This window comes from Diorhabda sublineata, chromosome 9 (genome assembly GCF_026230105.1).
Source record: "Diorhabda sublineata isolate icDioSubl1.1 chromosome 9, icDioSubl1.1, whole genome shotgun sequence".
NCBI classification, from domain to species: Eukaryota; Metazoa; Arthropoda; class Insecta; order Coleoptera; family Chrysomelidae; genus Diorhabda; species Diorhabda sublineata.
Genome location: NC_079482.1, coordinates 7,662,968 through 7,681,895, shown reverse-complemented (window position 1 = coordinate 7,681,895; position 18,928 = coordinate 7,662,968). Strand labels below are relative to the sequence as shown.

Here is an 18,928-nt window from a genome sequence, read left to right as displayed (position 1 = left end):
GAGGTTTGAAAAGCAAGGCTGTATTTTTGAAAAATTAAATTTAAATTGGATTTGTATGGTTTTAATTGCATACTCAGAATAATATTTTACATACTATGTTTAATTAATATATTACTGAAATACTTTTAAGCAATTTCTGAGACCTACAAACAAACAAAAGATATAATAAATCATTACTTAACTTACTAAAATAAATTGAAGAATATTCTAGGAATTATTTACGAATAGAACCAATTTTGTAATTGAGCGTAGAAATAATTTCGGAATTTACAAATTTAGTTAATACCTAATTATTGTGAGTTTTATGCTAGAAAAGATGATATGAAATAGTCAAAATAATGAATTCGCAATTCTAACTTTGATTCAGTTTCAATTTGTAGACGTCGCTCGGTGGTCAATAACAATAAACAAAAAACGAATAGGGAAATAATCTATTTTCGATTTGCATTAACAGAAAGTGTGTATAAAGAAAGTCATTTGGAAATTAGTTCAAAGAACACAAAATAAAATCCGAAAAAACTTAGTTAGACCATATTATTGAAAAACAAAACTATTCAAAACATAAAGCATATAAAAATTATGTAAAATAAGAGCCTGATTACTTGTATTAGTTTAGATACTTTTATTTTAGATTTGAATTAATGAATCGGTTTTATTACTTTCTATTACTAAACGACTAAAAAAGTGGAGAATTAATTTTCCAAAAGTCAATTACAATTGATGCATTTCTAGTATTTTAGCATTTCAATTTTCAAAAGAGAATAGACTACTGTAGAATTATTTTTTTCATCAATTAATAATGAATATACCTTTTTTGAAAAGTATAAAAAAATTTATTCTTCCAATATCATTTGAAACTTATTTAAATTCTTCTTAAAGAGTATAAAACCATATTTGAGTCATAACAGCAGTGAAAACACTCTTAGATACTTTTAATTTTATTTAAAGGTCATATAGGATCGTGAGTAGTCGTGTGAAATCCTTTTTACGTTGGTAGCTTTAAATATTTTGATACTTTCTGTGTCTGTACTATCTAAGATATGAGAAGAGAAATATCAATTCAACTTCGGGTAAATATTCTTTGTCAAATCAAGTTCGTCACTATACGAGATCTGACTATTAGATAACGAGACTGGCTACGAAGAAGAGTTTTATTATAAAAATTATTCTACATATACTATATACTCCCCTCTCGTCGCCACACACCTTTCCATACGTTTTTCCATTGATTGAAGAAGTGCTGGAAGTCTTCTTTGGTGAGGTTTTTTAGAAGCCCTTTCGTTTTTTGCTTTACCGCTTCCATCGAATCAAATCGAGTCCCTTTTACATCAGTTTTTTTTCTAACCTCTCAAGGAACTCTGAGCGGACGCAAGAGATTTTGGTCAGGATACGAATTTTGTGGCATTAACTTCGCATAGACTTTGGTCATGTTCAATTCCTCGTCGAAAATTTGTCTAACCGTTTCTTTATCAACGTTTACAGCCTCGGCAATCATCCGGATGCTCATTCAAAGATCTGTACACACAATTTGGTTGATCTTGGTCACTGTTTCCGGAGTTAAAACAGTCACATGGCGACTTGGGCACTGGTTATCTTCAACTCTCTCGGCCTTCACTAAAGCGCTTACACCACTAAAAAAAAAACCACGCCCACGAGATAGAGTATTGTCCCCATATACCTCTTGCAATAATTCATAGCACTCAATCTGAGTTTTTTTCGATTTAACGAGAAATTTGAGATTGATACGTTGCTCCTGTTTTCGTCACAAGAAAAAAACATTCGTTTCAAACAGCTACTGCACAAATACTATAATAGTGACGTGAACGTGTTTTGGGACGTGTATAGACAAAATATTTAGATACCCAACGCACTACTCGTTTTCTACCCCATCCCTCTAGGGCGCCCTCTAGGCGTGCAGTCTCATTATTTAATAGGCAGACCTCGTAAATTGACTTTCCTTTAACTTTCAATTAGCGTCAAATAAAAATGTTCTACACAACATTTCTCGAAATCAAACTCAAAATATATTTCTTATATTATCTGACAGTATGAAATATATACGAGATGTGGCTATAATTATTTGTTATCACATTTGATATATAGCCCTACCATATCCTTACATCGATCCATGCGAATCTTTCATTGATCTAAATAATGCAGAAGATCTGTTTCTATCAGTCCTCTCAGGACGCAGGGCGCTTTTTCTCTCGCAGCTCAACAGAGTCATATCTTGTTTTATCGCAGATTTAATCTTAGGAAAGAGGTAGAAGTCCCACGGTGCAAGATCCGGCGAATGAGGTGGGAATAAGGCACGAGTTTTGCACATACTTCAAGTTTCTTAAAAATGTCACCTAAAATTTGCTACATAAATACTTTGTCAATTCTTATAGATTCAGAAATCGCACGAATAGTTAGCTAACGGTCGGATCGAACACTTTTTCGATATTTTTGATTTATGAGAACGTTTAAACCACACAAAACACGAAGGCGACAAACATTCATTGCCATATACTTGTATAAGTTTCAGTTGCAGTTGTTTTCAAGTTTTTTGAAAAATTTCATGACAATCCCTTGCTCTATTCCACGTCATTTTTACGGCAAAACAAAAAGCATTCCCTATACACACTTGCTCCAAGTTGGATATATTCACATCTGTTTCGAATTTTTGGTGAATATATTCTAAAAAAATATTTTTCAATAAATGCCACTCAACTATAGACATCGCAAATAATAACGACAAAAAATAATTGGTGGTATAGAATGAACAATAGTAATAATTTAATATTCCAATTTCGTTATAAATAATCAAATTTACCGTTAAAGGTTTCTCGAACTTTAGAATTTCAGTGCAGACACAACCCGTCATCTTGATAAATTATTCATTCCAATTCTCCAGCAAAGAACAGTCGTTCCAAAACCAAAACCTGAGTTACCTCTTTTATAAATTTCTGTGTTTTTGTTATAAACAATATCACACCAAACAAAATATTAATGATTTTTGTAGACTTTTAAGTCTATTTTTTCTGCTAAACACTTTTCTTTCGTCTTAATTTCCATTATCGTCTTTCCTTTAAAACTTCTAGAGATTCTCACATGTTATATATATTAGAAAAAATATATTTTTACTTGACAACGAACGTTTCTTTGTACTATACTCTATATCCTATCATATTGTTATTATTCTTAACATAAAGTGACAATGTTTCGAAATTTTTAGCTTCTGTGTAAAGTACGTTTATCAAACGTGTGTTATATAGTTACTAAAGAAATGGAATGTTGATATAGCCTATTGCTTGACAACTCAGTACTGAGCTTGCCAGATAACTTTTATAATTTAAAGCTCTGTAATTCTTGAAATAAGAGAGACAAATAAGCATTTATATTCATAATCAAATAAACGATCTAGCCAAAAAAGAAAAAATATTAATTTCAAAAAAACCTGGAAGGTTTCCCTATCATTGTAATCTGATTATTATCACGATGAATGAACAATTTTATTTGAAGCTCCTTCAATTATTATAACCATAAGTAACAAGTTTGTGTCGATTAAAAAATTCTGGTCATTCTTCAGAGGCAATTAAGTAGTTATACTGAGTGTATATGTTTTATATGTCTTTCTTTAGAACAGTAGAGCTAATCAAGAGTATTGCATAAGAAGAAACTTTTAATAGAGATAAAATATGGAGCCTGGATAATATAGTGCAGAATACATTAGTAGCTCATCAAAATTATTCTACTACCATTATATATAAAACTAGATATCACGAAACAGTTTATCAAATCACTAAATACAGATGGGAACTGCTTCTTTTACATTTTCCAAAAATTTTCTCATCGCATTATGGAAAAAATTAAAGACGGTATTTTTGTTGGCCACCAAATTAGATAACTTACGAAAGATATTATTTATATGCTATATATAATTTAGAAATTCTATGATTCAGAACCTAATGAAATGAAAAATCTGAAAATTATATTAAACTTGTGGACGATATTTTGCTAAATTCAAAATATGAGCATACAACTCCATAGTCAGATGGACTTTCCGAAAAATCTAGGAGATATGAACGAAGACTATCAGGACTTACACGTGTTAGTAACAGCGTTTTTGGGATACAAATATGGCGTCTACTATTGTTGGTCTCTGTTGGTCTTTTTTCGAAGTGTAGACACAAGAGAAAAGTATTAAAACGATGTTCTTTAGAACTCAATGATTTTAATAATAATTTTTGTAGTAAAGTTTGTCTGTTTCATACGTACATAAGATAAACATTTTCTCATATTTTTGAAAATATAATTAAATAATATATAGTTAGCATAAATAAAATTTCTCGACAACAGATATACTGTAAAATATTGTTATCTATTATCAATCAAAAGTATCGTCAGAAAAATTCTTAATGAAACAGGTTCACGGATGGTGCTGACGATTTATTGAAGTTATAAAGGGAATTAAATAACTTTATCAAATTAATTAAGTATGAAGTTATGAAATAAACTTGTAGTCGAACTTGAATCTTAATAATAAAATTAATTATTTCTACATCCTATCTTTAATTTCGTTATTGGTTTGTTTGTAACTGAATCCGCAATTTCGCTACACAATTTTCATTAAAGGTACTCAAACACCTTAAATGCTTTCCAAACTTTAATCACTCATCAGGAATACTTTTATATTTGACACTAAATATATAATGTATGTTTATGAATTGCTGGTGTTATTTTAAACTTACACTCATAAACTACTAGTTGTAGCATCTATTCACTCGATTTCATCCGTAAACAAGAAAATATTTCAATGACATGGAAATTGGATTTATTAATATGTATGTATCAAGCCTGTAAGGTAAAGTGACACATTGCTAAGAGATATTTACAAATTAACATATTAAAATAATTATTTATGTCATAATAATTATTAACTGTTTCTACTCATGAATAGTTACGGTATATTTTATGAGTAATAGATATAAATTTGGTATTTGTTAGATGCTTATTGCATCTCATTGTTCTCCTTAAATATTTTACCATTGTCCTACCAAATATCAAAGATAAAAAATGTATCTCTCATTCTAAAAACATATACTTTAATCATCGACGATTTTTAAGGACTAAGTAAGAGCTTAAAAATGGATACGAAGCGTGAAATATTCTACATTAAATCTACCTTATACCTGTAATATTTATAATCCATATATGAGGGCGGGTTATGTCAACTTTTTAAGACAGTTTTTATGGAAACTTCATAGTTTAGTTCACTATATACTTTGTATTACTCTTATATCTTTCTCAAAAATTTCATCAATGCTATATATAATAATAATAACGAATTCGCATAGCACTTTTCAAGCGGCGTCTTCAACATTTTTTATAAGTGGCGCAATTCGTTTGATGTTTATTTGTATATAAGTTTTTTAGTAGCAGGTGGTTTATTTATAGTATTTCTTCTAAATAATTTCTAGGAAAGTCTATTCATCTATTTCTTTTGTGCCTAGAACATTGTAGAATTCTATTTAGGTATATAAATTATTTTTGTAAACGCAGTTAGTTAGTTTTACTAGTGTATTGTATAGTGTGTAAATAAATTAATAACGTAAGTCACAAAGTTTATTAATTCACCCCACGAATAGAAAGTGTAAATAAATACGAAAAACGTTATAATAAGATTACGGTAATTATCTAGATTAGGTTACAGCCCTCCGATTTTGAAAAAATTTAGTATGTTATAGAGAAAATTATGCTGAAACTTTATATATATATATATATATATATATATATATATATATATATATATATATATATATATATACATATATATAGGGATCGGAAATCATCCGTTCACATAGTTTTTCAACTTTGAAGTTGAAAAATAAAAATAGTTTATACATAATAGCTTAACTTCGCATGTCTTCTTTACCTAATGATGACATCATGTATCATAAAATTATCATAAACTATGATGTATAAATTATTTTTCTTTGTTGAACTTCAGAGCTGAAAAACTATGTGAAGGGATGATTTCCGCGCACAACATATATACATCAAATTTTTCAGCTTAATTTTCTCTATAACATACTAATATTTCAACCAAATCGGAGGAGTGTAACCTACTCTAGATAATTACCAAGATTATTTTATCTTTGAGATCATATCTCTTTCCGTTAGAACACATCTTAAATTAGTAATGAATAACTTTAAATAAAAGAATGGACCAAGGAAAAATTTGTAGCCTAATTCATATATTTTTGCAATGAAAACACCACCTGTCTGCATCATCGTCATTTCTTCATTCAAATCCTCACCAAGTCAACACAATGAGAGGTATAATATTCGTTATTGATTTTTATAGTTTTTTGGAGATAGTCAATGTGGATTTACAAATCCTCCTTGGCCTTCTTGAATCCATTGTTCCGACTGCTGTTTGGTCCACGGTTACAAAATGGCACCGTAGAGCCGAACACCAAAAAAAATTTTTTTTCACACTCGTTTGAGGTTAGTTGTGAGCAAACGCGGTACCTATCTTGCAGTAAGCGTTATCATATCCAAGTAATAATTCAAAATAGGAATTAATGGAACGTATCGAATGCCTTTGGCTTCCACAGTCCCTAGCACTTTCTATTTATCATCAGTCATCGCCATATCGTGAATTTTTTCAATTGTTTCGGGTTTAGAGACCTCAACTGATCGTCTAACTGATCGAGATTTCTCATTCCATATCAAAATTCAGTAAGCCATTTTACCTGTATCTACTAGGTGGAGAGGAGAGGAGAGTGGAGTCAATTGGCAAATACCTGTTGATAAAAACAGGGTACCCTATCCGTTAAGGTATATTTACATCTGACACTTGTATCAAAACATAAGTGTCAAGTATCTGAGATAAAATTGCATTCCCTGTTTACATTAATTAAATAAATTACTAGACATTTATATATGTCTGTCGTACATTGCAGGTATTCCTAAATTTGCAATAAATGTATGAATAGTACACTAAAATATAATTTTCTAGTGTGACTCTAGGTTCTCATACTATGAGAATTTCAAAAAACAAATGTGCAGCCATTATGTTATTATTATGAACAGGTTCAAAAAATAAAGGAAAAGAAGTTACTTGTGGGTTCGCTTTGTAGAAACAACAATGATTTAAAATAACTTGGAGAATAAAGTTCACCTGTAGGTACACTGCCCTGATTATAGTTCTATCAATTTCACTGTTAAACTGATTTCGTAAATCATGCATTTGTCTGCTTAATACTTCTACCGTGGTTTCAATTTTTCCCGCAATATCATATCACGTTACTTTACTTTATATTCATAACACTTGTTTTTAATATCCCACAGTTCAGGTTTATTGTGGTAAATATGAATGAATTTAACAGTTTCATATTTTAACCATTCTTTTTATTCACCTATTTTTAAGGTTTTCGAAAGTTAATTGCTCGACACTTCTACTAAAGGCTACATGACATGATGTAAAACAACGTGTAATTTATTGTAAGATCAATATATTGCGTAAACGAATATTGGACTTTGCTTCCATTGCATCGCTTCATGGTTGCCATAATTCCAAATTCCAAGTAAAGTAAATAATTTCCTATTTTGTGGCCAGTTTAAAAATGAAAATAACAAAGCTAGGTAGGTGAACAAGAAAAACGTGGTCAGAGCATCGGCAATAATTATAACTGCTGCTACCTTGCTTTTGGAGTCTGATGAACAGAAGGGAGTACCCAGCGATGGTGGTCCAGGCCCTAGCTAGATAGAACAAGGGGAAACATGAGTTTAGCTATAGAATTAAACAAGAAAACATACAATTAATTGAGAATGGATACAAAAACATTTGAAAAACTCACTCCAAAGGAAAATAAAATATGATATAACTAAGAAACTGTTGGCTATAGACGTAATATCAGCACATCAGAAACTCATTTCTCCATAAAATTGCAGTTTGCACGGAATAAAAATGGCATCAACGCAATATGTTGCAAGTGCGAGATCTTGCATGAAACAATTAGCTGAATTTCATCTGCTCACGCTTTTGATCAAGAAATATTACGTCTTGCATTGCATTGTACGTTGTCTTGCATCAGGTCAAGCGGCCTTAATGTACACGACGAGTCGGAACTTGCAGAAGCTGTAATGCTTATATTATACTCATAGATATGTAAACATATATTACCTGATATTGACTTATTCACTCATATCATAACCTCATGAATGTGTTAATGAGAAAATTATTGTTATTTCGGACTTTTTAGGTTTATGAAAATCAGAGCCCGAACTAGTTTTAACCGAAGCGTATCTACATAACACCTATCTATCATTTAGCAATATGTTTGCCGTTGTCATGTTTTCGCGTAATTAATTACAGTGAATGAAGTCCCTAGTGATCGTCATTAACAGTAATTTATCTCTGAACTATTTCACTATGAATGTCTTCGACGAAATTCTCATATGATTTAATCACCTTGGAATAATTATTCCCATAAATTTCGTAGAACAAATCATAGAGACACAAACAAATGATAATTAATTGAAATTATATTCTTGTATTTTTTTAACCTTTGTCGCATATTAACACAATAATACAAATTTCAACAGCCAAACACAAATAAAAAGTTTGAATAACCTAATACATATGGAATTCTGAAGTATTGTGACATAAATTGTAATTAGTACAATATTCCCACGGGACCTTACTTTTAAATATATAAATTACACTCAAATAAAAAGTGTGATACTTTTAATAACGATAACATACAAATAAAATCTGCTCCGCTACTAATGACAGATGAAGCTACTGGGAACCGGGCCGAACTTGCTTGATCTCCCTCAAATATTCGAGAGACCAAGTTGATTCTAGCTGGATCGATAAGTTTCTAGTGTGGGGTAGGTACAACAATGTCTTCGTAGAATAGAAAAATAACAAATGAACATCGAGTTTAAAATTACTGTTTGAAATCCACCTGTTCAATGTAGCTCATACCAAGATCCTCCTACTCGGAAAAATATCACTCGCAAACCCTAAAGTTGTATCAATAAATTGAAAACTCTATAGTGTAGATGAAATATATTGATTAATTACTTACATTTGTTTCTTGCAGACTGTGCACACCCAGTCGGTAGTTCGAAGTGAATATTCTCTACATGCTTTACAGACTTTTAAGCGACAAGCCCTGCAGTAAGCTCCTCTGTTGATGACTCTCCCTAGTTTGACCCTGCATCGCCTACAATATCGGTCCGGGTCCTGGTCCGGCCCTGTGGTATCCAAATCGGTTGATGGTCTCAATGCGCCTTTTCGTCTTAGATTTTGTAGTTCGGCTTTCAATTGCCTGAAACAAAAACACAAAAAATAAGATGTGATAAGAATAAAAATTATTTATTTTCTAGAACCTTTCTAGAAATTCAGTAGATTCTCTATAGAAATTATTCATATACTCGTAAATTATTGGAAATTTTCTATAAAAAATATTTGTCATTGTCGGTTTTCTCAATTTTACAATGATAATAACGTTGAAATAAAACTGAATAAAGCTCGATAAGAGAAAATAGATTTCTTACTGAGGTGAAAACTTTTCTCGAAGATAAATAAAAAAGTAGAAACAAAGTTAAAATCGAAAAGTAACCTGATAAGGGTGTTTCATTATTGTCATAATTTCTGAATATTAATTTTACTTATTGATTTACAGGATTTTAAATTCAGAAATTTAGTACTGTTTGTGTGAAGTTTATTGAATTCTAATGACCACTTACACCGTTTCGCTTGAACTACAGAACTACTTGAACCTCCCAAACCAAAAATGATAGCTTGTTGCATATTTACTTTTATTTAATGCTTCATTACTTGGATCAAGGACCAAGGTCGCTAGTCCCTCTAATTTGGAAATGCAGAACGCTTATTCTCGACTGCACCTAAAGTGAAGTGAACATTTTTCACACTGGAATTTATTAATGAAATAAACTCCTCACCTCACAGACAGTTAACAATACATGCAGAATACTTGAATACAGAAATGAAATGTGCATAGGGATGGTGACTCCAAAATGCTTTATGTTACATAAAAACAATAATCGTAGTTTGTGGTGCAGCAAGTAGAACATCATTATTTCGAAACTCTAAATCTTGCTCAATAAGCTATAGAATATGCAAAACCGTGGATTTTAAAAGGCGAAATCACTTAAAAATGTCAAGTTGCTCATGTTCTGGAAATGTTTCATTTAGGATTTCTGCAGAAACTGTCAATTAAAATATAAATCCTCCAATTTCGGTGGTTAACAGAGGTTTCTATCGACTTGAACTGCGTTTACTTCGGTGCAAGTTGCTCTAAACCATATTAAATAAAATTTATTATGAAAAATACGACGAATTTTATTTTTAAAAAACAGAATTATTCTTCTACCAAAACTGTTTTTGTTCAGCGTAGCAGTTAACCCAACGTTTAATCCTGAAATCATTTTTAAAGGCTTCTTACGAAATCGTATAAGTGAAAACGTTTCAGCTTGTAATAAGATGAGTACGCTAGAGTCAAATGACTGGTTGGTACCAGTTCTAAATATTTTGCCTATTATATGCCTGTTTCTATCGAAAACATTCAATTAATATAATTTAGTAGAATAAAAAGCAACACGTCCTGCCAAATATGACAATATTTTATATGTTTAAGATGAAACTGTAGAATCAACTATGTTAAGCTTATGTGAATTCCTGGAAATTCTGGTATCCAATAAAATAAAGAGGAAGGTGAAATAGAGAATGGTACTGTCATGAAGATAACACAAATTTCCTTAAGTTCCATATCTGATAGTTAAATCGAAAATCCAATTAACAGAAGAGGTGAAGACAACGTTCTACTCAAGTGCTGGGTCCAAGGTTCTGGGAGATAGTCTCATGTAACTCGAAAGAAATCACTCAATCCTCGGGTTGATTACAAGCTACTGGCAAAACACTTCAACTCGATGGGCATCACGTAAGATGCTCAATGTCCAATGTGTAAAGCTGGAGAGGGAACTAAACTCGTATTGTTCAAATGCGCTTCCTTCCGATGTGTTTAAGTTATCCTGGGTATAATACGAGAGAACACATAAAATTTAGGAGATAAATAGATATAACCTTCTTCGTTATAAGTGTAACACATACTTCATAATCTGTACTCTAATCCTGGAATTGTTTTTCATGGGACCCGGGCGCATATAATCCAATTCCAGTATTTCTAATTATTGAAGAAACATAAGAGAAAACAAATAAAAAAATAGAAGTTGTTTCCAATAGGTACTGAGAAGGAATGCAAAGAAAGTTCAGAAAGAAAACATTATTTAATATGTAATTTTTACTTAATCGTGCTGTAAATATGTCTTATTGCAAATTGCAGCTTATATACTTTGTTGAACACAAGCTCTTGCCTTCCTATGAGTTATATTTTCTAATTTAAAAAGAAGTTCATTAGTGTAATTGAATCATAACCGTATCGATTTACTAGAAAAACTATTTAGACATAGCTCACAAATTAATTTGATTTGATATTGATAATATGAGTGTATGTGTGTGTTTTTGTGTAATGAGTGAACTATTTCCGAGAAGAGCCTGACCCTGCCTTCGAAGAATTTATGGATGTGTATTGTGGTACTGGCAAAGCTAGACATGGAGTTACTACAGAACAACAACGAAATTTGTTCGTTCTGTTCGAAAATTAATCTCTAACCTACAACATCTCTGCCCGTATCAAGAACCCACGAGGGTTGGCAACCGTATTCTGTGTGGAAAATACTTCTAAGCGTCCGCAACCATGTGTTTGAAGCCAATGTGAAGAAACTGGCTATGACCAAAATAGCGAGTAGCCAGTTGGATTGGCGAGTCGTCAGGAGTATGGTAGAGGTGATATTCCATCATATCGTGGTTCACATAATATTTTGCAGGTATCTACCCCCTCAATAATACCTAAGGAAGACGGTGCACTGTTTTTTTTTAAATGACCGGAAAGTGCAGGAATGGGTCCAGATACTGATGTAAACATTCAGCCCGGCTATACATGAGCTCCAGGAGGGGAGGAACTTCCTTCTAAGGAGGGGATAATGTTATAAACTCGTCCACGACTTGGACCGTGAAGTCGGTTCTGTTCGGTTATAATCGAAGTCTAATTTTTGGCGAAAGCGGAACTTATTTGTTTTTATCACAGCGGCAATTTGTTTAAAATGGTTTTTTTTTATATCATTTTAGGAAGGCCTATTTATTTATTTGTTTGTTAACTTCATAGAATTCTAGACATTCCAATCTGATAGATTAAATAAATTAGGAAATTAGGAAAAAACAAGCACTATGGATTAATATCAGGTACACCGTTGGCCATAAGTATATAACCAACAAAATATGTTAACAATATAATAATTGAAATAAATTGAAAATATGATTGTTAAAGTTATGACATATAAGCAATTCTTTCTCTTCCGTCTGTCATTTTCGAATCAATTGCTTCGTTTATTAAATTAATTATTATTCCTGTCTCTCATTTTCAGTTTCAATTCATCAAGAAACTATATTAAGGAATGTTAATGACAGCATAAATATCACAACTTAATTAAATACAGTTACATTCTTAAATTGTTTCTTCAAGCTAGTGGAAATGAACATCGCAGAAAATGGTTGAAAAGAGAAATTATTTATCAAAATTCCAGGTATCATTCTCAACTTAAAGCTGCCTCGAAATGAATAGAAAATTGTTCCTCGTGCTGAAGAATTATTAAATTAAATTCATTGATATTCTATGGTTTTTATTTATACTCAAATAGTGTCTCTCAATCGATGAAGAATGTAAAAAATATGCGTAAATAGACAGAACATTCTGAAATATTCAATGAAAATGAGGAAACGAAAACTCGTATCGCTAACAGTAAAAAGTAGATTTGAAAATAAAAATTGGTTGTGTGTTTACATGTATCCCACCAAATGTTATGAACCAACAAAATAAAATGTGAAAAGTGATAACAATTGTTTATATATTAAACTGTGACCTATCTCAAATGGAAACTTAAATTAAGCAGAAAACATCATACATCTAGAATATAAATGTAAAAAACAATGAATTAGAAATTTCAGAATGTTCCAAATAAGTGGAGTTAAGGTGTAAAAAATATAAAAATTTTCTCAATTCTACTGTGAATGGTGTAATTAGAGGATTTGCATTTTTCCCTGGTTGTGAAATTGTATTCAATTAACATGCTCGTTTGAAACAAATGCAAATAATTCATTCAGATAGTGTGACTATAAGTGCCGGTGTAGTGGTAGCAATAATTAGTTCAATATTAATATTACCAACGGGTTCAGGAATGCCAAATTAATTGTTCCTAATTATTAAAATAATTGCAAAGTATTTAATTCAACACTGAAAAGCACGTTTATTATTCGTCTGATTCGTTGGTGACACTATAAAAATCAGTGAAAAATTTTAGATAAATACTCCAAATACCTCTGGATATAACACTCTTTTGACTCCAGGTTTATTGAATTAAATTTTTAATTGAATTGAGATATCTCCAAAGCAATCTTCTAGTCATAAAATACTACAGTGTTTTTTTTATTTTTCATTCAATTCAATGTTCCTGTATACATCCAACTGAAGCTAATTACTGTAATTTATTTTCTTCTTTTAATATGTCTTCCTACTGCTCATCCCCCTCATTTTTCTAAAGCTTTGATTATGGTACCTACACTATATTTCTCCAAGCGTTTTACATGTCTCAACCATATCCATCTTTGAGATCTTGAATGTTATATTCGGCCCTAAATATATATTTTTCACATCCTCCAGCCTTGTCTTCAGTTACCCTATAAAGCTCTCGGAATTTTAATCCATCGCTCAATTCGTCGTTTCCCTATTCCATTGAATTGATGACAAAAATAGATTGCAGTGGGACTGATTATTTTAGTAAATAATGTTGCTATATTTGTAAAAAATACACAGTACGTGAATTTTATTGAAAGTTTAATGCTCCATGATGATATGTACAAGTTATGATTTCCATTTCGTTCTTTCATTCACATGTGCCTTAAGGGACACACTTTGGTTGATTTGTTTTGTTACTTCATGTATCATGGTAAAAGTAAGTGATTTGGAAAAGGTTAAAAAAAAAGCAAACTCTATCTCGGTGTACTAACACCATAAATACCAAACGCAGAAGTTGGAGGACTAATTAACAACTTTTAAAAATTTGAAACACCAGCCATTGCTAGAATCTGCTAGATTGCTAGAATATCAAAAAGTCTGGTTGAAACATAAGATGGCAGATAATCACAATGTCATATAACGGTGTGAACTTGGAGAGAATTGAGGAAATGACCAGAGATCAATTTAAAAGTATATACCTCATGGCATACATTTTTCACTACGATTTTTCAATATAGCAAGGATTAGAAAAAATCACACTTGATCTGTTTTCGCTCTTTTAGAACATCCTATTGCGAGTATCGAGTAAAACGACGGCATTATTTATTAATTACAAATTTTGAAATCAGTTTTTTTAGTTTCAATAAATATGAAGTTATATTTATTTGCAATATGACCAATGTCATCATTCTGAAATAATCAATTCTAAGAAACACAGTTTTGGATAAGGAATGCAATACCGTTAATAATTTTCGATAACCATATTTCGGTATTTTCGCTTTTAGAACCGGTAATACCGGTAAAATACTGGTATTATTTTTTTGAAAAATGTTGGCAAAATTGAAACTTACTTACTATGTTATTATTTAGGGGTAGTACAAATATATGTTAAACACAACTAAACAACAAAACTTTTATTTTTAAGAATAATTTTACAAAATTGAATCCAACTTTTTCAATATATATCACAAATAATTAGTACAAGTGATTATTATTTTTCATGCAAATTGAAATATGATTCCAAACAACGTATAGCCGTCTAACCTCGATCTTATTTTTGTGGTTATGTGTTGAGCAGCCTCCACACTTGTTGGTGGTATTGTTAACAAGTATTCATAAGCAAGCTTTAGATGCACCCCTAATACCACGCTCCTCAATAAATTATAATTCTTTTTAAAGTTTTTTTTCTATTTCTAATCTTTGTTTTGCTTCTTTGTGTTTGGAACATTCGTCATGTCTTTGATAATCAGATTCTCTAATTTGTTTTAAACACGTTAAGCCCCAGTGCGATCCGTAGGCCCGCTATTGAATTTTCCGCATAGCCCAGAGCGGTCCTATTGATCACTCGGCGTATTATAATGAAATCTTTTTCAGGGCCCAAGGGAAAAATATGCTGTTGTGAGGATTATCCAAAATTTGGATCGGTCATAAATCAAACTAGTCTTACCAACCCTTGAGAAAGAGCTCAGGTATAAATGAATTACACATGATTCTAAATATTTCAACACAAAATCAACATAGCAGATAAGTAAATATGATCTCACCCAAAAGCATTATTTTTGATCTCATATAGAATCCTTAAAAACTCTTTGTCCATTTTTATACAGTCTACATAAAAGCATAAATTCAAAGGATAAAGAAGTGAACAAAATTTTGTTTTTTCCATACTGCAAGTAGGTGTAACCTCAAAGAAATATAAAGGCAAGATTTATTTCGAATAAGAAGTACAAAAAATGATGTTTTTTGTGTGAGGGGGAAAGTTTTAGTAGTCATTTTTTCCTCGGGCCTAGAATGGGCGCACGGACCGCACACAAAAAATATTTTTTCGCACTGTTTATTTCAAATGAATTTTTACTGAGTTTTTCCTAGGATCCACACCCCATATAAAGAGTATCTCAGATTACCAAATCCTGAAACATACACGGGTCACTGTTTTCTGAGAAGTTCTGGCACGCTGCTTGCCAATACTGGGGCTGATATGTCAATTCTTAAACTTCACGGTGGATGACAGTCCACGACAGTAGAGAAAGGATATTTAAAAGACTCTAACGAAAATAAGAAGCAAATTTCCGACTCAATTTCTGGCGATATAGTATCTGGTTCGAATGTAGGCAATAACTATTATTCAGAAACACTAGATGTAGTTGCTTCAACTTCTGGGGTAAATATAAGTAATAATAAAAACTGTACAATTATTGTTAATATTCATCCTAAATAATGTAAGTATTATGTATTTTTTGGTATTCAATAAAAATTCTTTTCTTTATAGTATTTTGGAAATGTCAAATTTGGAAGTGACGCTTGGTTTCGCGGCCCTTACAATGGCTAAGAAAGCGAAATACTGACTTCACATGCAATTGCACGAAAAATAAGTTTTATTAATAGGAAATTTATTTATCTGCGGCATATTTAATAGTACTGACGTTTGTGTATATAATATTTACTGGCTATGGTAAATAAATTTACAATCAAAGTTAACACTAATATCGTTCACCAGTGTATGTAGCTCAATTTACAAAACAAATATTTATTTAATCTTATCTAGGATACACATATTTCGTGGATCTTAAACTCTAGGACTATAAAATTCACTTACATATATTAATTATTGCAAAAGCACAAAACTAACAACTACTTCTACTCTCAATTTGTACGTACTGAAAAAACACTCCGCACTGATCTAACAACCTTTAGCTACAGTGAACGGGATCTCATTTGATTCTAAGTAAATGGGAGATTCCCCAGATCAAGCTTCTGCGTAACTTGTATCAACTAGCGCTAATGTTCCAACACCGAAAATACCGGTATTTTTAAGGTGAATAACGAACGCTATTACTACCGGCGAAAATTTGAACGGTATCCCGGTTTTCGGTATACTGGTATTAAATTTCCTAGTTTTGGAGAGAATAATCTCAAAATTTGACAGTTCTCGTTTATAAAATGATTCTACAAAAGATAAATAAGGAAATTTGTGGTGACCTCTATCCATCAAATAAAGTTCTTATTTGTTTCCGTTTATCGAATTGTTATTATAATTCATTTATAAAAAACTACTATACGAATCAAACAAGATTGTTTCAAATCTGAAACTTAAGACAATACAGTGAATATTATAACAGAAGATATTTATCCATAACTATAATGTACCCATTATACTTCTGAATAATACCTTTTTGACCCAGGACATTGGAGTTGGAAGACCCGTTGCATATTCACTGAGCCATCAGCAACTCCGAAAATACATGTCATGTACAGTGCAACCTCGATATAACAAATCGAATTCGTTATATCAAGTAATTCGTTGAACTGAGGCTTGTTATGTTGAGGTTAGGTTGGTTTAAAATTCGTTAAAAAGAGGTAAAAATAGTTTTATTCACCTCAACATTACGTACTTATTTTGTTATAAAAACCAACTACTAATAAATGATAACACATTTTTATCAAATTACTGTATGTATTTTCTATTTAAAAACAATTAGGTAAGTAACTTTATATAAAGGTTTTGGGTTGACAAAATTCGTTAATTAGAGGTATTTATACTTTTTCCTTGATAGTTTAAAATTCGTTATAAAGAGGCTGTTCGCTAAAAATGTTCATAATGTAAAGGTATTTTACATTGACTCTTATGGACAATTCAAGGGGATTACGAAGAATTTGTTAAATCGAGGAAGTCGTTATATTGAGGAACGTTATATTAAGGTTGCACTATATATGTTTTTTAGCATATCATGTTTTTCGCAACAGTTTAGAAATCTAAATAAACAAAATAATTTTGACTTTTAACCTTCAACATTATCAAAGAGGCTGCTGAGCTTGCCGGAAAAGTCAGGAATATTTTATAATATGGCCTTTGAATCTTTTTGAACTGATAAAAGGGAAAGAAAGCCACATCGACTTTGTAAGTATACGTTACTGTATTATCGGCAAAATACCAATCTTTAACGCTAGGGACCTAAAAACTCATTTATAAGATCTTGGATCAGCTTTTTTGGTTAATGTGCCAAATACCAAGAAAAAATTTGCCGAAAATTCACCATTACGAATAAATTTTACAAAAAATGCATAAATCTTCGACCAAGTAGCCAGTAACACATTATTTTCAAATTACCAAAATGGTGATTGTACAACTCAAAGGATCTGGAATAAACAAATTTTCAAAATAGTAAAATATATCACTACTCAAAAGACACGATGAATGGCAGTCTACTACCGTTGCAGAGTACACAGACGAATCTGTCAAAAATAAAACCAATACGGCTAACAAAATATCATCTTCAACCAGAAGTAAACCAAACGAATTAATGTATAAATCAAACGTTTCGACCATAACATTAGTTTTGATGTTAATTCTATCTTTGCGATTAACTTGACCAATTGGTCAAATAATACAATTAACAACTATAAATGAATACCACCATCCATAAGATTATATACGTAATATTTTTAACCTGAATATAGAGGTTTTTGTGTTAATTATTATGATATATTGTATAAAATATTTGCTAGAATACAATAATAGTATTTCTAATGATGTAACAAAATTTTCCTACAAAAAAAAATTAACAAAACTAATAAGTAGTCGAGGATAAAGTATAATAATAATCTTGAATGATATATTATTGGAATCCGAAAAATTGAATATCAACTTTAAATATCCTCGGTGCACGACGTTTGTGCTTTAAACGGGGAGCCCATAATTAGTACATCACCAAACGGCATTTCTGGCACTCTGTCCACATCGGTTTTCCCGGTCGAAAAAATGGGCTGGAAAACCTCATATGGTACACGAGTGAAAACTCTTGATTCGTGGGGTCCGAACCTCAAATAATAACGCTGTAATAACGCCAGAAGTTTTGGGGGTCGGAAAAGCCTCGCCGAAAGTGACGGAAAATTCTTCCAAAAAACCCTATATAGTACTTTAGTGAAATTTTGTGGAACGTGAGACCGGACTCTCAACTGTAGAGAGCGACACTAACGAAAGCGAAGATGATCTGGAAGAGATGTGGGATGATTGCGATGATTGAAGGGAAAATTATATCCTATTATGAGTGTTAAAT

At 31.4% G+C, this 18,928-nt stretch overlaps 1 protein-coding gene across 4 annotated transcripts in view; it reads right to left on the bottom strand.

The window, feature by feature from the left end:
• Positions 1–18,928, bottom strand: part of LOC130449104 (uncharacterized) — a 294,569-nt gene that overhangs the window by 193,044 nt on the left and 82,597 nt on the right. For all 4 annotated transcript variants that reach the window (XM_056786776.1, XM_056786780.1, XM_056786777.1 and 1 more), the window contains one exon: positions 9,084–9,326. In XM_056786776.1, coding sequence (XP_056642754.1) covers positions 9,084–9,326 — 243 coding nt within the window. The remainder of the gene's footprint in view (positions 1–9,083; positions 9,327–18,928) is intronic.